Source organism: Plectropomus leopardus, chromosome 19 (assembly GCF_008729295.1).
Source record: "Plectropomus leopardus isolate mb chromosome 19, YSFRI_Pleo_2.0, whole genome shotgun sequence".
Lineage (NCBI taxonomy): Eukaryota > Metazoa > Chordata > Actinopteri > Perciformes > Serranidae > Plectropomus > Plectropomus leopardus.
Window position 1 is genome coordinate 20,583,761 of NC_056481.1, and position 24,145 is coordinate 20,607,905.

General features: G+C 40.0%; 2 protein-coding genes and 1 non-coding gene across 3 annotated transcripts; all 3 read right to left on the minus strand.

The window, feature by feature from the left end:
- Positions 1 to 862: 862 nt before the first annotated feature.
- On the minus strand, positions 863 to 6,864 carry rsl1d1 (ribosomal L1 domain containing 1). Its single transcript, XM_042508055.1, has 9 exons — positions 6,794 to 6,864; positions 6,412 to 6,551; positions 5,529 to 5,667; positions 5,280 to 5,428; positions 3,823 to 3,924; positions 3,377 to 3,470; positions 2,538 to 2,663; positions 2,273 to 2,434; positions 863 to 1,146 (listed from the first exon to the last, which is right to left on the minus strand). Exons 1-9 carry the CDS (start codon positions 6,830 to 6,832, stop codon positions 1,006 to 1,008), a joined length of 1,092 nt encoding a protein of 363 aa, XP_042363989.1. The 5' UTR covers positions 6,833 to 6,864; the 3' UTR covers positions 863 to 1,005.
- On the minus strand, positions 3,578 to 3,709 carry LOC121959391. Its single transcript, XR_006106902.1, has one exon. It is a non-coding gene; the product is annotated as a small nucleolar RNA SNORA55 (small nucleolar RNA).
- Positions 6,865 to 7,547: 683 nt separating the features above from the next.
- Positions 7,548 to 23,913, minus strand: gspt1 (G1 to S phase transition 1). Its single transcript, XM_042508105.1, has 14 exons — positions 23,520 to 23,913; positions 23,187 to 23,231; positions 17,047 to 17,313; positions 16,932 to 16,965; positions 16,212 to 16,289; positions 15,512 to 15,692; positions 15,084 to 15,238; positions 13,519 to 13,659; positions 12,182 to 12,275; positions 10,814 to 10,894; positions 10,451 to 10,624; positions 9,579 to 9,668; positions 8,589 to 8,757; positions 7,548 to 8,278 (listed from the first exon to the last, which is right to left on the minus strand). The coding sequence occupies exons 1-14, from the start codon at positions 23,713 to 23,715 to the stop codon at positions 8,226 to 8,228; spliced, it is 1,758 nt and encodes a 585-aa protein (XP_042364039.1). The 5' UTR covers positions 23,716 to 23,913; the 3' UTR covers positions 7,548 to 8,225.
- Positions 23,914 to 24,145: the final 232 nt, after the last annotated feature.

The window sequence follows — 24,145 nt, forward strand, 5'->3', positions numbered from 1 at the left end:
CAGCTTGTGTGTAGGATGTATGTTTGGCGTCTTCAGGACACGATGGAGTCGTGAGGATGCAAAGCTTCGTACTGTCGGAGATGTGCCCACATGCAGGCAGCAGCTGAACAAGCGGCGGTATAATGTCGTTAACAATGGGCATGTCATTTGATACGTGCACGGCTCTAATGGCTCAGTGCAAACAGGCCTTGAGGCTAATTCTCTTCAGATGTTTAAGTACACAAAAGGTGGATAAACAGTTCATATTCACGAAGTGCATGAAATCATAAAATGTTCTGTAGAGCCTGATGGTGATGATCTGATCTTAAAACCTAAATTGCCTCCACGCACCCGTCAAGTTGCAGTTACAGTTTCCATCCAGACAATCTATACAATCATCACAGTTTCAAGATTAGTGTCACCAATTCAGTATCTGACCAAATACTGTTCCTGAGATATGATGGAGAGCAATGCACGGAAAAATACATAAGTATACTTAATACCACATAAAGATGCCACAGTGCAGTTGACCTATGACCTTTTGGATTTAAAATGTCAGCACTTCATTATTTTATCCTATAAGACATTTGCATCAAATTTTGTCATAATTAGTTGATGAATTCTTTAGTTATGGCAAAAACATTTTTGTGAGGTTACGGTGACCTTGACCTTTGAACACTGAAATCTAATTAGTTAATTGTTGAGTCCAAGGGGACGCTTGTGCCAAATTTGAAATAATTCCCTCAAGGACTTCCTGAGATACTAATATAATATAATAATGTTATTATTATTTAATATTCCATCTGCGGCTTTCCATTCAGAGAATAACGAACGTTTGACATTTAAAGACAGAAGCATCTAAAGAACACAACATAGCCAAGGATAATTTCAGATAAGGTTTATAATCTGCTTTATATAATCAAACAAAGAAAAAAACAGACTGAACATTTTGTGAACGGGTCCTGTGTTCTGTGTTGAATGTCCATGTTGCGAGGGTAAAGATGTGCAAAGATCCTTTACAGATGATCATTTTACTTTAGGAACTTTTCTTTTGACTTTGGAGTCGGTCTTGCCTGCCTTCTTTACCAGTTTGTTTGGCGTTTTACTTCCCTTCTTTGCTGCAGCAGGTTTGGGTGCCTTCTCTAACCGCTTCTTTTTTGATGGTTTCTACAGAGAGAGAGAGAGAAAGGCCATGAGTGTGTATAGTCCACTGTGTTAAGACAGAACTGCCAGAGTGAGGGGCTGTGACGGTTTGAGTTTTTGTGCAAAAACCTCACAGTGTGACACATGCACAGAATACACAGTATGTAGATTGATGCACTTGCTAATGTTAGCACAACTCAGTCCCTCCCGGATTTTGCGGGCTGTTTTGGGGCCTTTTTTGGCCTGAAATCTGATTTCACAACAGCTTTTGTAAATAATTATAGGGCAATTTTTGATGTTTGCAGGTGGGTTTTTTTTGCAATGAAATTCAGGAGGCTGAATTTGTGTGAATTGTGATAGCAGTGTGCAAGTCAGTCACATTATGGCGAGTGCAAGTGAAACGCATTTACAACCGCAACGGAGGGAGCTGCATATATTGTAAGACGAGGACAGTTTGTCCGAACAGAACACACAAATGTTTCAGCACTTTGAATGTTTAAAAATGAAGCCTCACTGGGACTGACTGAAACACCCCTAATACACAAGATTCATTTTCTATTATTCTGTTTATTTTGTATTTTCAATTTCAAAGCATAAAAGATGCTTTAAAATGTATCATCTGTTGCTTTTTGGTTAGGTTTGTACAGTGTTTAGTAAAGTGCCTGAAATGTTCCTTATTTTTACATTGAAAAGGGTTTACTAAAGATGTCAAAATGCTAATAATAATGATCATAATAATAACACTATTAATAGATCTTATTTTTAATGCACTTTACATTTGGAACAAATCTCAAAGTGCTGGAAGGTAACAACATTAGCAGAAAAAAAAAAAAATAGTAAAAAAAACCCCAACATAAAATCACATTTACAAGTCATAAAAAATATCAGCATAAAAGCGAGTGGAGCAACCAGCAAAAAGCTACTTTAAAGTCATATATTCTGCTAAAAAGGAATGTTTTTAGTTCCCAGCAGGACTCAGACTCTCACTACCGTCTGTTCAGAATAAATGAACGAATCGGGATGGATTTGTTTATTTTTCTCTGCAGTACTGACCTCGCTCTGAACTTTGACTTGTGTACTGTAACACCCCCAGAGGCGCCTGAAATAGCGAAATAAGTTTTTTAATCCAGCAGCTGTGAGCAGCACTGACCTCCAGTTTGGGCTTTTTGCTGGGTGTTGTTATGGGAACCAGCTGCGGGATTTCTTCCTCGTCCGCTTCGTCCTCTCCCTCCGCGGTGGAATGTTTGTTTGCTTTGCTTTGCTTTTTGTTCTCTGTCTGGTTCTTCTTCGTTATCTTTTTGGCTTTACCTCTCTGTGATTCACAAAAAGCAACGCACGAGCGACTTATTTTTACACACCATTGCCACTGATGCCACAAACACAACACCAACGTTTGATTTTGATCTCGCTCTGACCTTTTTCTTGGGTTCCTGTTCCTGCTCCTCATCCAGCACGCTGAGCTGCTGCAGGTCTGAGGTGTAGATAGGCAGAGCCACTGATGTCTGACTCTTCATGTGGATCAGCTTCAGCACCGGTCCTTTCTGCACAGTACAGGAAAAAGAAATCATCATTATTACATACTGCCATGTTGCAAAACACTAACTGTCGCCACAGAGATGCACAATAAAAATCCAAGTTGAAGCCCATTAATGTAGATATATATTAAAATAATTAGGCTGTGTCACAGACACACAGAATTTTGAAAACAGAGATTATCCTGTACATTTTGTGCTCTTATCCATGCGCAAAAAGAGTATTAGATCACTAAAAGAGATTTTTGCAAGCCCACTGTTGCCTGAAACTTCCGGTTTGTTTAAGTTTTTTTTTAGAATTGCTTGGTAGAGTTCTCAACCCGAGACCGACAGGCCCCTGAGAGGCTCGACAGGTTGGGCCGAAAATGTGTGCTGAGGGGAGCTGACAAAGCGCCCGGGTTTCGGCTGCAGCTCATGCGAGTCGGTTCGGGGTTCTAATTTTTCGGCTTCAGAAATCCACTTCTTGATGTTATGACTACTTTACTTGTCTTTTTTTTATAGCCCGCCTCTCGCCTAATGAGGTACCGCTGTTTTGAAATGTACTGGAATTTTAAACATGAGATCGAAAATGCAATTAATCATGACTAAAAAGTTATTCATTTGAAAGCCCTAAAATCCTCACATAGATATATTAAGTTAAATTATAACTTAAAAGTTATCCAGGAAGCTCAGACAATTAATAAGCTTTGGCTGATTTAAAGTCTGTGGACAGCTGGACTCACCGTGCGCAGTTTGGACACCACTGTTTGGACGGCAGCCTCGATGTTTTCCGTCACTTCGTCTGCAGTCATGCCGGCGTGGGCGATGCGTGCCATGCTACAACACAGGCCAACGAGTGACATAATACAGGTTTCAAACTCTTAACTGTAAACGGCATCAAAACAAGTGGTATAAATGCACATATTTCATGCGGATATCGCAGACTGTGTATCAAAGTTGTAGAGACAGGCTCCACAGGAAGAGGAGGTCCATCTGGATTTACATTGAGTCTCTCTGGCACCAGCAGACGCCCGTATCAAACACTTCACAGAATCGACAGGGTTGCTATGAGGTGCTACAGGTTTTGTTGCTTGAGCAAAACCAAATGTGTTTTCCTAAAGCTGAAGAGAAAAGAGGCTGGTGTCACACACAGATTTAGGAAGACAGAGAGCGGCCGAGCAGATCTCACCAGCAGCAGCCCTTGTTGGTGACCTTCAGGAAGGTGCCCTGGATAACTCTCTCTATGTCTCTGGCCAGATGTTTGCTCTGCAGGTTCACGGACAGCGGCTCTCTGTTCAAAGACAGAAACAATGTCAGAATGCATCGACTGCAGATGGAGAAAATTCACTGGCTACGTTCACACCAATATTTCCATTTTATATATATATATATATTTATACTACCTCATGCACAGTGGTTTTTGCACTAAACTGTTCATACTGTATATTTTTGAATTACATATGTACATTTTGTATATATTCTCTCTATCTCTTCCTTTGTAAATACAATTACACGTCTATGTCTGTCTTTTTTTCTATTTTTCTTATCCCTAACTTATTTCCCTCCCCTGTACTGTGAGCATTGCCAACCTGGAAAAAATTCCTTGTTCCTTATTTGTTGAACTTGGCCAATAAACGTGATTCTGATTCTGATTCTGATTTTACGCCAAATACGATAACGTTCTGGATTTGATGCGGGTCATGTAAAACAGCATAGTCTGTTTAAATATTCAGAATCAGGCCCTTTTCCCATATTTTGCATTTTCAGATTAAGACATGTCTGTTTACGTTCAGCTCTTTGGAGAGTTTTGTTTGTGAAAACGTACAGTTCCCACGTCTGGGGTTGAAATTCAAAGCCCACATTTCTGGTCAAAAAACAAAGAAAAGAAAGACTTTTAAACATCAGGAAGAGACTTTGATATTAAGAGGTTACTGGATGTGCACAAATATTACAACGCCAACTTTTTCAAGAAAGTGGTTGAAGGAATTTTAGAGGGAAGCTGAGTTCACATGGATATGGGGACGAGTCAACCACCAGGAAGAAACTGAAAAAATTCTGTTTTGATGCAAAGAAGCAAAATGACAAGCGGCTCCATATTTTAATGTGACAAACTTTATATTAGTGCACGTTTATCAGAGTATGCAGAGCTGCATGTGAACGAAAATATTCATTTTTATTAAATGTGTGAACAGTTTAGTTGAAATATCGTCTTTTTTGAAATGCGGGCAAAAGCCTGACTTCTTTGTGCATGTAAATGTTTTCACTGTTAAATAATCGATCACCTGACGGACACGTCTGTGATGGTGCTGAAAACATTAAGAAACTGAAAGGTAAAACTGACACCACTAACAAAAGCTCTTACTCTTGTCTACAGAACATTATTTTTTGTTTGCCTTTCAACTTAGTTTTTACCCCTATTTTATTTTACAAATCTTTATTTATTCAACACCCCCTTTTTAGCATTTTTCATTTATTTATTTATTTAACTTTTTATTTCATTTCTTAATATATTTTTTAAATTTATTTTTCATTTTTACATGACTGAAAGGTCTTCATGTTCATCTGGTTCTGTATTTTGTTTTTGTGTATTCACATAAACCAATAAAAAAGAGAATTACCAAAAAAAAGAAGAAAAAAAGCTCTTACTTTTTCCTCTCGTAAAAATGTTTTCCGAGGTGGGACGGCAGCCGCCGGCGGATGCGGTCATCAGAAAGGAACATGTCGAAGTTCCCCAGCAGGCGGCGCTTGGCTTCGTAGGGTTTGTACTCGGTCCTCAGGATCTTGTACGGGATGATCTGCTCAGGAGAGACGGGGACACATCAGGACTGTGGTTACCATCGACAGGAGGTCTCAATGTGGACGTTACTGGTTGATAAAACGCTGACTGGTTGTTACCTCAGTGATGTTCTTCACACCTCTCTCCTCCAGCAGCTTCTTATAAAACCTCTGTGTCTGCTGTGCTGTCATGTTGGGCTCATCTCTGGTGAAGAGGCACACCTCGTCTGTGTCAGGCCGCTGGCCGTGGGGCAGGGGGCTGAGGGCCGAATGATACGTCATCAATTTATTTGATTTTATTGGGTGGTTTTCCATTGCATACAGCTCAAATACACACAAGAAAAACAATAACAACAATAACGAGTCATCGCTTTTGTGCAGGCTGAAGCTGAAACTCTTTTTAAATTAACTGCTTTGTGCTCAAGTTCCCACACATTATCACAGACAAATTCCTAAACTTTTCCATGACGTTTCAAGGACCAAAGAAATGTAATTTCCATGACAACTCACAGTGTCTAGCACGAACATTACTCTATTCAAAAAAACGTAGTACAATTTTAAAAAAGCAGCTTTTTGCTTAAAAACAAACAATTCAATAACTAAAGTGAGAAACAGAAGTAATGGTGATGGCAAATAAGATGTTCTCCCACATCAATACATATTAGCACATTAACATTTTTCAAAGGTAAAAAAAATACAAGAAAGACAAAACTGAAGAAAGAAAAACATGCCTATCACACACATATTTTCTTTAAAAAATTAAAACAGGGTTTTTAAAGTTTTCAAAATTATTTGACATGGCGCCCCCTTTTTGCACGACCCCCTCCCCTCCCCTCCCCTCTCCTCGTAAATAACGAACAGTCCCTAATATCCCTCTGCTGTAGCATGGAAAATGCATTTGAGATCGTTTTCTATACCGGTAGAATTCATTTCAGGCCAGAGAGCTGCTTACAGAGGGAGGTGAGGAGTAAAGGCAGGTTCATGTCCCTATTTGTGGACTCACATGCGGATGGTCTGAGCCTGCCGGGGGATCTTCCAGAGGGTGAACAGGAGGCTGATCTGCTGAGAGTCGTCCAAGAACAGAGAGTCCTGGGTCGACTTGGTTTTCAGAAAAGCCTGCAGAGCCTGGACGGCCTTTTTCACCTGTTTCATAGAAACATTAATTCCACTGTTATAAAAGTCTCCCTAAACCCACCGACAAAAGTTTAGTTACTGTGCCCCTGAATTAGCTTCGTTGCTAAAACCTAGCAAACAAGCTGGCTAATGCTAACTTGCTGCTGTCGCCTCAGAACGATAATAATTTATCCCAGTCACGAGAACATCTACTAACGGACAACACATGTATGGAGAGTTTGAATTTACTCTTGGAAAAAATAAGTTTTTACCTGAGCACGGTCCAACGGAACCGCTACAGCTTCTGCCATGCTGCCTGCTTCACGTGTAAACCACACCGACGCATGCGCAACGGGGACACTTTACGTCACAATACAAAGAAACTTTATTTGTAGAGACCTCTGAACATTGGTGAAGGCAAACGTCCAAAGACAATTATATATATATACAGTATATATATATATAATATATATTTTACAAAAAATCAATTAAGTTGAACATTAAATTTATACATATACACACCGACACATTTAGACATATACATGTATTTCTATATATAGATACATATTTATTCATAAAATATATATACATATATATAAAAAAATTAAAACAATTAAGTATATATTTAAAAAATGTATAGATAGATAATATATAGATTTGCAGATCATTGCACCTTTTTTTTTTAATGTTTTACACAGCATCCCAACTTTTTTGAAATTGGGGTTAAGGTATGGATATAGGGTTGCAACGGTATGAAATTTTTGTGGTATACTTAACATCACAGAGAATACATATATATTTTTGGTTTTAAAAATGTTTTATAATTGAAACCAGTTTTCAATAAGAAATAAAGGGGAGATACTTTTTCAGGGATTTTTTTCCAGTACAGTTGATAAACAGATGTACGACGTATTATAAGCGTTAATGTTCATTCCACAGAAAACCTTCAAACTGTATTACTGCTGCAATCCTAGTTGATACATTGTATATTGATTTGTTGATCCCATATGATGAATACTATTTAAAATGAAAACAAACACACATTTGAGTTGCAGCTTGATCATTTATTTTCAGTTTAGATTATGTAACAGCTGTGTGTGTCTGTTTGTGTGTGTGTTTAAATCCATGGTTCATCAGAGTCGTATGTGAGCTCAATCCAATTAAACCATCTCATGGAGAGAGACCAAACTAAAAATTTTGGTACAGCAATCCTCAAAACCAAATAAAAGGTCCACTGGATTCTGAATCCCACTCTTAGAAAGGGAGATGCAAATTAAAATTACAGGCTAACTCTGGTCTTTTACAGGATGTAAAATCATCATTCTGTCATTCTGTTTTTTTTGTTTGTTTTTCTTCCCCAAACTCAGTTACATCCATCTCCATTCTAAAAACAAATGGCGTGGCGGGCCGACTGCGCGGTCAGCTGTGGGAGTATAGAACGGGGGCATGTAGCTACATTAGTGGCATAGCTGAGCTCTCAATATGAGAAAGCTGACACACTGGACTTGGTCTCTCATTTCATATTGTTCATAAAAACTGATTCAGTCTCAAATTTTATTCTCCTTCTCCTTCGCTCCTTTTGTCGTTGTTCTCCTCTTCAGCATAGTTGTGTGTAAAGAGAGAGTAGCTGTTTGGGTCGGCTCTAGCAGCGTTTCTCTTCTGATAACGGGTGGAAGAACTCCATGCATGCTGCCAACGTTGCATTTAGTCCTTTTCTGGCACCAGCTTCAGCACTTTGCCGATGGCGATGGTTTTGCCTGGTGGAGGAGTGTACGGAGAGAAGTGAGGGACAAATTGGATGATTACAGATTCACTGGAAAAATGATTCAAATTAGCTTTAAGTGTAAGTATAGTATTTTTTAACCTGGACCCTATTTTTCCATGTTTTTGTGTATATGTGAGTAATAGGAAAAGTTTTGCTGCAGCCTTCTCCAGCATGTTCTCTCTCAATACTGTTCTCAAAAATTGTTCGAATAAGTCATTTAGACAAGAGGGTCCAGGTTGAAAAATACTAGCTCTTTAAGATACTCGAACTGCTTTAGTAATGTTAAGCCATGGTGTCCTTACCCTCGTCTCGCAGTGTGAATCGTCCCATCTGAGGGAAGTCTTTGAAGGTCTCTAAGCAGATGACTCCAGCTGCCCGGAGCCTGGCGATACACACCTGGTCCTGCTTCACAAAGCGTGGTCGTGTTTTGCTTTTCTCCCCCGTCTTCTTGTCCACCAGACAGATTAAGGCCTGCAGGCAGGATTTAAAGAGTTGAGCCACAGTCCAGTGAGGCCAGGAAGTGATCAGAACCATTGGCTGAGCAAATCAAATAGATAACAAAAACCACACTCTAAAGCCTGGGCCACACTGCCCGCGCCAGCAGTCACGGTCCAAAAGTGGGTCCCGAGTCCATTATGAACGGACCGCAAGTGACTTGTGAATGTGTCAGGTTTGTAAAACTCCCACTTTATGTTGAAGTGAAGAGTGAATTTTCAGCACAGAGCTTTTATTTTGAAGTGCTGTTTTTGTTTATTCTTGCAACATGTTTTATTCCTTTGTGTTCTAAGACAGTGACTAGACAGACTAGACAGTGAAAATGGTGTTTTAATAATAGTAATGACTTTGCATCAATTTTTTAATAGTCTCAAGGTCTGTATCTGTCACAGACATAAAAACGTAAAAATATTACTATGTATTTATCCTTAAACTCATGTTTCCCGTTTTCCTTTCAAAGTAAAAGTCATCTGACAATGTTTCTATTGATAGAATCACTTCAAATGTTAACACAAGGCTTTTATTGTGAAATATTTGCAGGACCGTCATGTTTATACTACAGTGGCTGCATGACTCCATAATTTAGTGAAGTATCGGCTTTTAATTGTGGAAATACAGTAGCTATAGCAGCAGGCAGCTCTGCAGCAACAACGCTGTCAGTGTGAACAACACAAGGATACGAGCTGCAGCACTTCAGCGGAGTAGCCGTCACATCCTACATGTGCATGCAGTGTGGACCGGGCGTAACACGGTAACATGTTTCAGTAACAGGCTGGAAAGAAGGACAGTGAACTTACTGAGATCTGCACTTCTTCGATGCAGGTGTGGATGTGAAGGACTGCATTGTAACCAGGACAAATGATTGATTTGTGCTCAATGATGACGATCTGGAATAAAAAGGAGAAAATCAGCAAAGTTCAGAGATCCTTAAAATCACAATCAGTTGATTTGACATATTAATAACGACAGGTGCCTGAGCAACAGTGAGTGCATCTCCATTCTTTTTGTGTTTTAGTTGAATCAATAACACGCTCAATCCAACTAATCTTGACTAGTGCAAGTAGTGTAGAACTGCAGGAAATTGGTCTTAAATCAAAATTCTTTTTTAGAATTTAGATTATGTATCTTTGTGCTAAGTGCTCCCCCACTTAGAAATATAAATTCCCATGTTCATGACATATGTACTTAGTATTGAAACAGAGCTTAATATATGAGTTTCTTATTTGCATTCTCAAAATCTTCATATGTTTAAAAACAAGCTGTCATCAGGCTTAAATTATGTCTTTAATAGATAAAATCAGTGAGCATCAGCTGGCACATTTAAATGCCTCATTCTCAACCACTGGGCCCTCTGGCTTCTGTTCACTTAACACCAAACAGTAAATCAAACAAGCAGCTAAGTGCTTGCTGCTAACTGGGCTTTTAACAGCGGCTCTGCACAAATGTGTGGCCTGAAAAAAATTTGATTTGCAGCACAGCCGTCCCACCTACACCTGTGTTTTAGAGTGTGCGGTGGAGAGTGGATCTGTTAGCATCAAATGGAATAAATGAGAGCTAACTGAGCCTCAACCTGAAGAGTCTGATTCAAATTCTCCCCACAACGAATGACTCTGTAACACTGAGGACACAGATGCCAGCACGCAGGGACTTCTGGTGTCCTCTGACGTACCTGTGCGTCAAAGGTGCGGCCCGAGTGGCACAGGTTGTCAGGGCTACAGAGGATAAAACCAGGCAGGATTTCTTCCTCCTCGATGCCCTTCAACCTCAACTTCAGATTCTCCCCAGGACTTGCATCGTCTGTCTCCACATCGTCGCTCAGCAGGCTCAACACCTCCACCGTGTGCTGTAACACACACATACACAACTGTGTGTAAATATTTTCAAATAAGCACGATTGCTGTGCTGAAACTGGGGTTTCTTTCCAACGAGGCTGCAGAGAGTTTAATACAAGAATGTGGCGTTGAAGTTATTTCTAGTCGAAGGTTTATTGGTCCCTTCTGAGAAAGAGCAAAGTCCAGAGAGGAGATCTCACCCTGTTTGGCATCATGACCAGCTGCTGGGCTTTACTGATGGATCCAGACTCCAGCTTCCCGAGGATAACCGTGCCCATGTCCTACAAGGACACGCAGACAGAGACACAGACACACACATGTTGAGAAGCTGCTCATGTTTGTGACAATTGTTTTTGTTATTATGGAAAAATTACTATAGAGCTACAAACTATTCATAATAACCTGACAAAGCCATGTGAGGCAGGAGCAGAGCGTACTAACTCCACCAAATCGAAGATTTAAGATGCTTTTTTCCCTCACAAACATTAAAATGACATTTATCCTCGGGAAGTAGAGAAAAGTTTGATTCATTTATCTCTTTTTCCCCCTTACTTTACTTTGCTTAATCTTTCCCTTTTGCCCACTCCACTTGCTGTAATCCATCACAACTTCCTAAATGCTTTACCAGCACACAAGCACGTGCACATGCGCGCACGCGCACACACTCTTAACACCGAGTATACAGTTTGTTGTGTCCATTGTTTTTTTCCACATGTATAACATATAATATACATAATACGTATATAATAGTAGTCGTCTTTGTGTATCCTTCACTTGTTCACACATGCAAGAAAAAAAAAAGAAAAATTTAAATGAGGAAAAAAAGAATATCCAACCAAATACCTACAAAAATAACAAACATTTGGGTCCAGCCCTACAAAATACATAATTAATTTCTGCTGGCATGTATAAATGAATTAATGATCAGTCATGATTTTCACCATTCATCACAAAATAACGAGGGTTTATCCACAGCTGTGAGGATCTGCAGAGCTTGCTGTATGGAAGTCTTGGCAGGGACATTAGTATGCAGCAGCCAGCTAACGGAGCCATAATCCTCATACATCAGGGGAACTCCTAATTTATCATATAGCCACTGTAACAGGCTCATTTACAATCACAGAGAGAGAGGAGCATTTACAAGAGTCAAAGACAAGAGGATAAAGAGGAAAGATGATTCATAATAAAGGGAAAGATGATTAATGTATGGATGACAGAGAGAGCTCCAAAATAACTCAATTCCACCAACACTTACAGTATGTGATGAACTGCTTCCAACATCCAAACTGAGACGTGCGCCAAGAAGCTGAATTATCTTAAAGAGCAATGACTGCGCAGAGGCTGCAGTGTGTGTGTGTGTGTGTGTGTAAGCATGTTGGTGTGCTCTTGGAAAATCACCACAGAGGAAGGAGAATGACAAATTGGAGAGGGAACATAAAATCGTTTTGGCCAAGGGAACGAAAAAAACGAAAAGACGCCCACTCATCTGCCGAGGACAGGGAGAAGACGAGCTGCCGTCGATTTCTGTTTTTCTCTCCTAAGAAAGAGACATTTTTTCCACTGCTCACCTTATACTTGTCTACGATAGGTAGTCTGACTGGTCCGTCGCTGGATCTGGTGAAGTTTGGCAAACTGTCCAGATGGGCAATAAATGGCAAACCCCTGGTAAAGAACGCAAATCACCACAGTCAGAAAAAAACACCGACTTGTTCACATTTTATTTCTGTTGTCAGAAACGTCCTCGCCAGCGTGTCTTCTGTGTCCTACCATGTGATGTGTGACAGCCTATGACTCTCGTTTTATGTGCATAGTGGCAGATTTTTAATTAAAATTTTGATCAAACTGCAGCTGTGAAACAAGGGAAAATATTGCAGCTAGAAATGATCAATTCCACACACCACAACCAAAACAAAACATCGCATTAGGCTCGGACAATATCACCGTGTAACAGCATACCACGAAATGAGGAATCCTGACAGCAAGATTTCTAATAGCGCCTTAAATTAATGAGGGAATTAAGCTAGTCTTAGTTGGGTTAAAGAGATAAACTTGAATTAGTGAGGTGTGCATTTGTATTTCTCTGTTCAATAAGAAAAGCAGGTGTTAAAAATATACTGTTCTTGACATATTGTGAGTTTCTCTTGTGTATTTATTAAAGTGAGAGCTAAAAGATCTTAGGAGATAAACTCGTCTATAAACGTGATTTCTGTCTCAGTCAAATCAGATAGTCTTCTCATCAAAGTGCGTCTTTGACATAGCTTTGATAAAGAAACGGCAGCAACTTCAAACTGTGGTATGAAACGTGTACAGAAAGTCACAACTATATTCGAGATCCTTGTTTTGTCTAATAAAATACCATCGCTTTGGGTTGGTCGTTGATCCGAACCACCACCCCAAAGCATCAGCATTTGAAGACCTGGGACGGAGACACAACGGTCTCTCTCCAGAGTTACATTCAGCGCCTTTAACATGAACATAAAGTCAGCCGTCTTCTTCCACAGTCTACAGAACAGAGCTGCAACCATCAGGGAAAAAAAATATGTTCCGTTATAAACAAGACTGTGAATCAACACTGTGTCAGCGCTGCGTACCAGAGCTCTCTGATCACCTCTGAGAAACATAAGGAAAAAAACTGCCAGAAAATAAGGTCACACTGATGTCTGCTGCTGGCAGGTGATCCACATATCCTGAATGTACCTTTCATTTTTGGAAAGAGCAGCCACACCACGCAGTCAACATTTCATACTCATTTTTTTGTTGAATTTATCTCATCATGCGCAGTTACAACATGAACACGCGAGGATTTTTAATGACTATGTTAACACCTGTAGATATATGTGTCTGAACATTAACATTTCCTCCGTAAACCAGATAATGTGACAACACGTCACACGCTTGTACTTACGTGTACCAGGGGCATTCGGGCACGGGGTCCTTGAGGTTGGCACCTGTGAGTCCAGAACAAGGCATAAAGTGGATGTCCTTCTTAGGGTTGAAGCCCACCTTCTTTAGAAATGGAACCAGCTTCTCCTTACACTCTTCATACCTGCAGGAAAGTAATCAACAGATGCGATTATTTACTGAAATATGAGAACGATAACATCGCTGATTTTTTTTTTTTTTTCCCCAAAGGAAGAAGTCAGATGTGGGAGCTTTACAAAAACATCAAGTACAACAGACACCAACACCAATTATAATAATTTACTGGGAGACAATGTTTTGGTGCACTTTAGAGCTACAACAATTATCAATCAATAAGCCAACTTTTAAGTAAATTCCTAAGGGTTTTGATAACAGATTCACCGTTTTTGGGTAATTTTTAAAGAAAAATGAACTGCTTAAATTGGAATAGTTTCTGTTTTTTTCTTCTCTTTGACAGAAAACTTAATATCTTTGGGGATTCGACAAATAAGGTTGCTATATATACTGGTCTAAAGATATACTGTGATATGAAAGCTGAGGAGTATCGTACCGTGTACATTTGCATTACATTACATCTACCATACTGAAAAAAAAGCAACTGGCTGGAAAATCTCACCGTTATTTTCATTATTTTCTAATGGGAAACATTCTTCCATTTAAAGAATGGTTTAGTCTTAGTTATAGTGATAAATCATGTATTCAACCACAATTAATCCTTCTGTTTTCATTCCTTTATCGATCATTCTGACTGATAATAACAATAATTCTGTAACACTTTGAAACCGGGATATTTTTCATCGAACCGTGAAAATCTCATACAATTGAAACCCCGCTGACAAAACAAGACATTTCAGGACGTTGTCTTGGGCTTTAGGCAACACTGATCAACATTTATCACCATTTTCTGACATTTTATAGACCAAACAACAAAGAGTTATGTGGCTAAAATATAATATTGTGATATTTTAAGGCTATATCGTAATAAATGGTTTATGTATATGTATAGCATATATTACATCCAAAATTCAAAATTACTAAATTTCAATATTGCCATATAAGAAAAGTCAAATAAAATATTGTCACAATATCATTTAAGTAAATAATGACCTAACAATGAAGTCAAATTAAATGCTGTTATAATTAAATAAGACACAGTGGAACCCCTGGTGCTTTTATTTTGAAGCAACCGTGCTCACTTTGAGCTGGAAACAAACTAAAACTCCAGTTCATATGTTATTAGCAATTGCAAGTTGCAGTAGTGCTTCATGATCGCAAAATGCGTCTTAATATTCATGGTCTGGAGCCCTGCGCGTACACTGACACCTGCTCACACACGATCGCTCAGGATCAGGTGATCTGGATGGGCGGAGGAGTGTGTGTGAATGTTTGTGAGTTTTTTTGTGTTAGTGTGTCTGGGAGAGGGAGCGAACTGAAACCCCGAAGCGAAGTGGAGGTATCGTGCCAGTGGCTTAAAAAAAAATGACGTGACAAATTTATACTCAATTGTTGGCGATTTAGTCATTTAATTCCCACGTGGTCCCTGTTCACCTTTCTAGGCTCCAGTTGACAGTGGGGTCGTCCATCTTGTTGACGAGCACAATGAGATGTTTGACTCCTGCTGTTTTAGCCAGCATGGCGTGTTCCCGCGTCTGTCCGCCCTTCTCAAAGCCGGTCTCAAACTCCCCCTTTCTCGCTGAAATCACCTGATACAAACCAGCGAGAAAGAGACCAGTTATCCCTGCGCTCAGACAAAAAAAGTTGTCTCCTTTAAATCAATTCCGTGAACCTATTCATGCGATATGTAAAGATGGACGGTGGTGGAAAATGAATTGTGCTGCTGAGGAGGTTTGAGAATTTTATACTTTATTCCTGCAGTGAAACATTTCGCCGGAGGAATAATTCATCAAACGGATTCACGGGATTTAATCTCTGAGTGTTTGAGGTCAGGGCTAGTTGGGTTTGTTTGTTCATCTCACCAGGACTGCCAGGTCGGCCTGTGAAGCTCCACCGATCATGTTGGGGACGAAGCTCTTGTGTCCGGGTGCATCCAGGATAGTGAAGTGTTTCTTCTCGGTCTCAAAGTAAGCTCTGCCGACCTCCACCGTCTTCCCCTTGTCTCTCTCCTCCTGGTTTGTGTCCAGAGCCCACGACAGGTACCTGAAAGCACCACGTTCATTTATCAAGTCATGTTTCACAAAACTGTTAAGAGCATTTAAGAATCGATGCACTAAATAAGGCTGCTGTTACCAAAACTATTATATTGCTATTATATTGGCAATATTTGCTTGAATGATGCTGAGTGAAAAAAGCATGCTTATTACTAAAATACTATAGCTCATATTTAGTGCGTCTGAGGACTTTCAATAAAATGTTTTAAGCATCTTACTGCAATTTATTCACATTTTATGTGAATAAAGGAGGAAGGAGGTAAAAGGAGGAAAAAGTACTTACTGACATACTTTGATATTTAAAACTATTTTATCGAGTCACAGGATAGGATCAGCTAACAAAGACCTGTACAAGGATCTGTACTATTGTCCCGGAGAGACCTGGGGAGAGGGACGTCTGCTCAGCCTACTGCCCCCACGACCCTGCTCCGGATGAGCAGTATGAAAATTGGCGCATGAATGTTTTTAGACACGAGAAAACACTGATTGTTGCAGAGCCCTTTCTCACCATGTCTCCCTGTTCTTTTCTTTCGCCTCTCTTTCATATTTTTCCAGGGTTCGCTTGTCCACCATTCCAGTTAAGTACCTAGAAAGGAGAAAATCAAGAAAGGGAAAAGAGAAATGTTTTCAAACACATGGCCATAGAAGTGATTTATTGTATCTGTGGCATTAAAGAGGCCAAAGAAAAACTGAGGCTTAAACTTAAAAAAACAACTGTTGTGTAAGAGGCAGCCTGTTGCACAATAGCTGACAGCAGGAGAGGCAGGACAGACGTTTCTATACAGCCGACAAATTAAAGGCAAAAATACTACATTTTTAAAAAAAATTTATTCGGAAATCAAAACTACCGTATTGACCCCTGGGGGGAAATTGGGACACTTTAGAGGTGCTGTTACAAGAAAACAGAGATAGAAATAAGAGGAATGAAAGAAAAAATATCCTCTGGGTGGCCTCTAGCTCACTGGGTTGAGTGTGTACCTTTTTTAAATTTTTTGTTTTAAATTTATTAGTATATCAGGTTCAAACTTAACTCAAATATAAAGATGGAGCGAGAAAAGAACATGAAGAAACGACACAAAACGTCACACGTGCTTGCTTCATACTTGTTTTGATCAAATCTAGTGTGCTAATAAATTAAATCAAGAAGTAATTAAGTAAATGCACATAAATCTAAGAAATATAATAGCACTAATATGCCAACACAGAAGACAAAAAATGGATTACTCACATGATCTGTCCTCCAATAGTTGATTTACCAGCATCTGACGAACAGAAACAGGTTAGAAGATGAATAAAACGTTCTCTAATCTCAATGACTTAACACACATACGAATGAGACGCACCCACGTGACCGATGAAGACCACGTTCACGTGTTCTTTTTTGGGGGCATCTGGTGGTGCCGGAGCCACTTTAGGCATGGGCATCTCCTCCTCTTCCTCCTCCATCATCTCCTCATCCTCGTTCCTGGCGGCTCCCTCCTCGCAGGCTCCTCCCGAGCCCAGGTCCTCCTGTCCTCCGCCTCCTCCGCCTCCCCCCGGCTCCTCCTTCTGCTCCCACGTCTCGTCCTCCGTGGTCATGTCGGCCTCTGTGCCTCCATTCTCCACCGGAGCTGAAACCAACAAACACACCCCTGTTATTCCTCTGTGCTGTTTAAACGCTACTCACAGCTCACTATTTAATGATGAAACTTTTCTTTTTGGCTGGAATGAAAACCTGCAGAGCGATCGCGGGGAAATCCTGATTGATTCTGAATCCTGGAATTCACTCAAGCGGCGTCATTTCTGCCAGTGTCATGTTTATACAAAACTTAAATCCTTTTACATTTGCACAATCATTTTGGAGAGAGATCCCCTTTTGCACACATCAAACACGCACAGAAATAAAATCCAGCTTCAAAGACCAAACTGCACTGAAGTCATCATTATTCACGAGCGTCTCCTGCATCATTATCGTTCTCATGCTCATTATGTTTTTTTGTGTGTAATTATTGGTCATTATTGTCAATTATGCATTCAGGGTGTCTACAGGTATCATACACTTAGATTTAAAGATTTTCAAGACCTTTTGAAGATCATTTTTAACTAAATTTAAGACTGATTTTTGGACAATTTCTTTTCTCAATTCAAGAAAAAACAAACAAACAAACACACACAAAAAACAGGACAACAGGACAGGTGGGTATTAGGGCCAGTGACAAATTGAAAGATTTATTATTTGACATTTTGATGATTATCTATTTTGGTATTTTATTTTAATGATCACTGATAAAATTAATTAATTAAAAAGTGCGCCGAAAGTGTCAGCATGACAGGAACTCTTACTTTGTAAAACCTCAGGGGGCTGTTTTTATTTATTAATTTTTATATATAAAATTTCACTTAACTTTATTTTTAAAAAAATGCTGCTGGGAACTTGCCGTGTTTAATTTTTGATTAAACATTTGCTAAAGGCCTTTATACAGTTTTGTGTTGGAGTTTGTTATATTTCAAATTATAAATATTGAAAAAAAGATTTGCATTTTTTATTGTAAAAGCATCTTGGTTCCAAATATCGGTCTCATGAACTACTAATAATAGGTATCGGCCATGAAAATCCAATATCAGTCGGCCCCTAATCAGAAATATGGACTTTCACGCACAAGAGCTTGACTCATTTTGACAAAAATAAATGAAAATATATAAAATATTTATGGCAATTCAGACATAAAAATATTCAAATTTAAGACTTTTAAGGCCTATTATTTATTGAATTGAATGTAAGACACTATAGACTTTTTTTTTTTTTTTTTTAAATTAAGGTTGGGGGGGGGGGGGGGTATGTGTTCATTTCGAGGGGGAGAGAGAGGATGACATGCAGCAAAGGGCCACAGGTTGGAGTTGAACCCTGGCGCCCTGACATTTAGACTTTTTAAGGACCTGCAGACACCCTGTGCATCAAGCTATGTCATTTTAAATTACTGTATTTTTGCCCCAAATGGCTGGTTTTGGGTGCTTTTGTGTGGAGTTTGCATGTTCTCCTAAGTGTGTTTTCTCCAGGTTCTGCAGCATCCCACAGCCCAAAGACACGCAGGTGACTTTTAAGTGTGAATATAAGTGTGAACGGTTGTCTGTCTCTATGGGCCTGTTTATACTTAGTGTTAACATGCGACTTGAGTGATCTGATCACAAGTGGACAGTGCTAAATGCGAATCTTACTTTTAAACTCTAAATAAAACTTCTCAGAGGCATAGTTGTAAGAAATATAAAGATCTTTAATCAAAGACCTGAGTTGTTTTACAAATTAACTGCAGCATGCCACATATGACCGATAGTGATATAACCTCTCATAGGAGCACGTCCCTCTTTTTTTTATTTACACACCAGTCACAACAAACACTTCATTCATTCTTCCTGATTTTTAACCATTCCCTAAAATCATCTGATCAAGGTATTATAAAAACAAGTTTGTTCCATGAACACGATTTTAGATGTTCCAGGATGAAGCTGGGGTAACACAACCTTTTACAGTGACCTAAAATGTGTCATTAAGTAAGCAGAGTCATACACAATATAAAGCAAATAAAATGTACAGTAGTGTGCGGTGTATGTGAAAATATGCAATTAATGATGACATAACCATAAATTGCCACCACTGCACTGTGATCTGATTGCTCACAACACTTGCCACTTTTGCTGTGTAAACGCTAAAACGCTGGACATGGTGGTTATTTTAGTGACAGCGCACTGAGGCTCTTGAACTCACCCACTTTATGATGAGTTAGACAAAGTGTTGGGTTAATCATTTTGTCTTATGGAAGGAGCAATTATCATTTTTGCTCAAATCACTATCTCCAGTCAGGGTTCCCACACATTTTCATAGCTAAAATTTTTAAAAAACTTTTCCATGAAATTTCAAGGACCCTTTATTTTTTCTTTTCCCACTTGCCTGCTCTTACTCAAACATATCCGATTCCAACTCTCGACATTATTTCAGGTTGCGGGCACTCATGAAGGGAGAGAAAATGAAGAAACGTATATGATGATGAAACGTCACACGATGACATGTTACATCCACAGCTACAGAAATTAAATTTGGGTTTTAGGTTACATTTTGTGAAAGGTTATCCACCAAAGATTACAATTTCATTTTACACAACACATTACATAACTTGACTTTCAGTAATTCTCACTAATTCCAGGGCTTTTTCAGGCTGACTGTGAAATTCCATGACTTTTCCAGGTTTTCCATGACAGTGGGAACCCTGTCCAGTGGTACCAACATAACTGCTGATATAACTAGTAGGCGTGTAAATGAGAGTGTGGACATTATAATGGTGCGCTGGGCCCTCTGGGCCTTCAAAGATAAGTGATGAAGAGACAGTTATGAAATCTGAACACAAGTGGTCAGCTGGAGACGCATGATAGACACAGGCATCACGCCTGTGTCTATCATGCGTCTCCAGCTGACCAGCTGTGATGGACGATGTGTCTCAGCTGTCCACTCCATATCACCAAAAGACATCTTAATACCAGGTATCTGAACTACATGTCAACTCTGTGATAGTACGGCCATCTGTCTATGGGCGTCCTCCGCCTCTCGCCAAATGTAAGCTGGGCAGTAAAAGAAAACGGATGGATGGATGGATGGATGGAGAGGTGGTTAAAAGGAAATGAGTGATGAGATGTTGCCGCTGGCAACTCAGAATGTCATTCGGGCCTTGACGTTGTTGACAGTCTCATCTTACTGTTATTAGAAGTTTTCCTTCATACATGCTTGAAGTAATTTCACAAGGCAATATCAAATCTGTCAAAAGGAAACACATGCATTTACTGTCACAAACAGCTGCTCAGTCCCCGTTTGCTTTTAAACCACGAGGTCGACTGATGGTTGTGTTCTAGTGTGAATATTTGTAAAGCTGGACAGATCATTTTTGGTCATTTCTTATCTTTAATTGTTTTTCCGTGAACGCTTCAGTAGCTCACCAGCCTTTCCTGTCTCTCACTATCAAAAATAAAGCAGAAATGCCAAAAAATTAGGGATGTCCTAATCAGATCACTACGATCACTATCAGCCCGGATAAACACATTTTTTTTTATAATTGATCGGGATTGGTTATTTTTAACATGCACCATGTCCAATCCTTTGTTAACATCCGCCGTCACGCAGGTGTGGTAAACGGTGAGCACGGTTTCTGGCAGATATTCAGGGTTTATTGTGATGCTGCTTCTCCAATAAGAAGAAACTGATTTTTTTGTCATGTTTAACATAAGCTGCTACACAACGTAAGGCGGAATTTAAATAAATCATTTTTTGTTGTTCATTTTTCGTGAACTAGTTTTACTATAATGCTGTAATAAGCGGAACTGTGACCGATTTTTACTTGTTGTGACTGGAAATGTTAAAGTTAAGCTGTAACACTACTCTGAAGTGAAACTGTGATTATATTACTCCTTTGTGGTGTTCTGTACTTTTATTACAATGAGTTATTCCTGATACATTTTAGTTTGTTTACTTTATTTTGTTGAGAAAAACATAAAACAAAAACAAATCCTGCACAGCGTGGATTTGTTATAAGAGCCATATAAAAATATTTTTAGTACGTTTAATATGTTATTTTGTAAAAATGAAATAAAATAAAAACCATTAAGGAACTGTTTGGATGCAGATATTTTTTATTGTATTGCATTGCAGAGCAGTTAAACTGTCAAGCATTTACACTGGACCGTTTTTAATAACTTTAAAGTACCTCAGGTGTGCACTGTGCAGCTGTATTATCCAGGTAAATAAAAGTATCGGATCGAGATTCGGTATCTGCAGATACTCAATATCAAATGCCTCGAACTGAGATTGGGGGCAAAAAAACTTGATCAGGGCGACTCTACAAAGAAGTATCACAGAGGTATTTGTAGGATCAGCATATAAAGCTGTGAAACAGATGCTTCCTCTCTATATTTCATCCCTTTTAACTCGAATCTCACATAATCTTGGAAGTCGGTCACAGAATAGCTTTTTGCTCCACATTCCTCAAATCAGAACTGAACTAGGAAAAATGTCATTCTCTTACTGTGCACCTTAAACGTGGAATAATCTGCAAAGGAACTTCACTTTGGACCCTCTTCCACCACTACGGCTGTACAAATGCCTTATTTAAGATCTTGTTTTAAATGAGCGTAAATGTTTTAACTACACTTCTACACCAAAACATGTTTGCTATCCTTTATTTTTACTTTTAGCTATTTGCGTCGCTTTTATTATCTATTGTTTTGTATGATTTTATTGCTATTTTTACTGTTATTTGTTTGCTTGTTGATTGTTTTTAATGTCTTTGTTAATGATCGGCATCATTGAAAATAAGAGTTTCCCTCCAGAGCCTTAAATAAAGGTTGGAATTAATTTGATTTCCTTGTGCACCAACTAAAATTAGAAAAGTTAGAGCTGTGACCTTAACATATCTGTGTTATCTGAAGACTTTGAGGATAGCACATGTGAATAAAATCCATTTGCCTTCACAGATAATCTAAAAAGAGTCTTGACTGTCTTTGTTCTGCAGTCAGTCATTCATTAGTCCTGTCCAACTCATTAGAAACATAATCAACGCAATGTTCTGCCAAGCAAATAACTAAAAGAAAGAAAAACTGTAACAAGAGTCCGCTGAAATCTGCTGAGCCCTGCAGAAGAAGCATCTTCCCATGGCAACACACAAATAAGCCTCCCGTTTCCGTAACTATGAAATTATGCAGCCCAGCAGTCATGCACAAAGCCTATTTTCTTCTCTCAACCCTCCTCGTTTATAATCAGCCTGCGAGATATTGCTGCTGGCAACTCACAACGCCATTCGGGCCTTGACTCTGTCGACATCCTGCTGTAATTAGAGTTTTTTTTCACTCAGACATGCTCAGAGATATTTGACAAGGCAAGTATTGGATTAAGCATCTCCAGTGCAGGAAATGTGAAAAGGGTTTCTGTGGATCACGCTCACTGTCGCCTGTGTCACTCACTCACTCTCCTACAGCTGCAGTGCTCTATTTAAAAACATAAACACCACCAGCTTTCTGTAACTTGAGCAGAGGCACACAGCATCACAGGCCAGGCCAAAAAAAAACATGTGAATGAACCTGACTCAAATTAAAACTAGTCAGCACAAAGTGACAGGAGTGAACACATATTTTCAAACTGCTGTGGCACACAGCAGACCTTGGACATGCTATGCTTGACACATCAGTGTGTGCCAATGGGATGTCTATTTTAGGCATGGACAAGCGAGGTTGCATCATATCATACGTAGGCTCGTGCACATAAGTTTACCAATGCCAGCAATCCAAATAAGGCTCAGAAAGTGAACCTGCAGACTCAAAAGTGAGCATCCGGGCTTCCCTACTCAGAAATCAGGCTGCAGGTGAATGCGAACACCTGAGCCTGTTACCACAGCTGTCCTGAGGGGACAACCGGCCTGACAGGTAGATCTGTAACAACCTGATTATGCAGTGTTTGGTGTAGACATACCAGCTGTTTCTGCCACCTCCATGCTGGCCACTGGATCGGGGGCACCTTTGAGGAGAGAAAGCAAAGCATGTCAAACTTTTATAAATATTTATTAACTACAGATTGTCACGCTCTTATTGTGGCAGTCGCTGCGTTATAAATCAGCTACTACTCCATTACAACACATGACTAACACTGGAACCGACTTGTTGATTAGTTAGAGGAAATGCGATAACTGTGGCAGTGGCTGCACTGAGCACAGCGAGTTGCACAGAGGAAGGCTAACTTAGCTGGATTAGCGAGCAAGCTAGCAAGTTAAGCTAACTTCCAGGGAGCTGTCTGGCGTTCACGTACCGTCTGCAGCCGGCATTTCCACGGCGCTGGCTTGAAGGAAGCTCGGGACAAACACCGGGGCGTTAACGTTGGGGACAAACGGCTTGGCGTTGACGTTGAGGGCGGCGAAGGCGGCGGGGAGCTCCGCCGCTGCAGCCGGGGCCTCGGCATCCTCCTCCAGCTCCCACGAATCCGGGGCTGTGTCTCTCGGGTCCATCGCACCTTTTTCCAGAGTTGACAAGCTTTCCGCTGCCGGGGGAGGTGGATGGCTTTTAAGGTGCCGTTAAAACGCGTTTAGTTACCGGTGTGTTTTAGACTCTTAGCAGCACGTCTGGTGGAGTTGCCATTGCTTTGTTGAGCCTTGCTTTCGCAAGCATACGGATCCCGTAGCCGATCAGAAGTGCCGGATTGCCACTGCAAGTCCTGCAAACACCGCTAGAGGCCAGCATCGGACCTCTGCACACTGTGCCACGGTGATAGTCAACCTACGGCCCGCGGGCCAAATCTGGACCCCGATTGGGTGCTGGGTGCTGAGTGACTGGTTGTTTTTTTTAATGTTTAGTATACATAAGGTGCCAGAGTGCATGACAGAGCAGCAAAATAGTGTTAATCAAAAAGTGCCAGTTGAGGACCCCCCTTACCCGGCC

What these genes read in the sequence shown, in the direction of transcription:
- gspt1 (XM_042508105.1), bottom strand. Translation starts at nt 23,715, where the DNA reads ATGGACCCGAGAGACACAGCCCCGGATTCGTGGGAGCTGGAGGAGGAT. An exon ending in GGAAATGCCGGCTGCAGACG is followed by an intron (nt 23,232 to 23,519) that starts GTACGTGAACGC and finishes CTCTCCTCAAAG; the next exon opens with GTGCCCCCGATCCAGTGGCC. An exon ending in TGGTCATGATGCCAAACAGG is followed by an intron (nt 10,625 to 10,813) that starts GTGAGATCTCCT and finishes TGTGTGTTACAG; the next exon opens with CACACGGTGGAGGTGTTGAG.
- rsl1d1 (XM_042508055.1), bottom strand. Translation starts at nt 6,832, where the DNA reads ATGGCAGAAGCTGTAGCGGTTCCGTTGGACCGTGCTCAG. An exon ending in TGGTGTCCAAACTGCGCACG is followed by an intron (nt 2,664 to 3,376) that starts GTGAGTCCAGCT and finishes TGTACTGTGCAG; the next exon opens with AAAGGACCGGTGCTGAAGCT. An exon ending in GCAAAAAGCCCAAACTGGAG is followed by an intron (nt 1,147 to 2,272) that starts GTCAGTGCTGCT and finishes CTCTCTCTGTAG; the next exon opens with AAACCATCAAAAAAGAAGCG.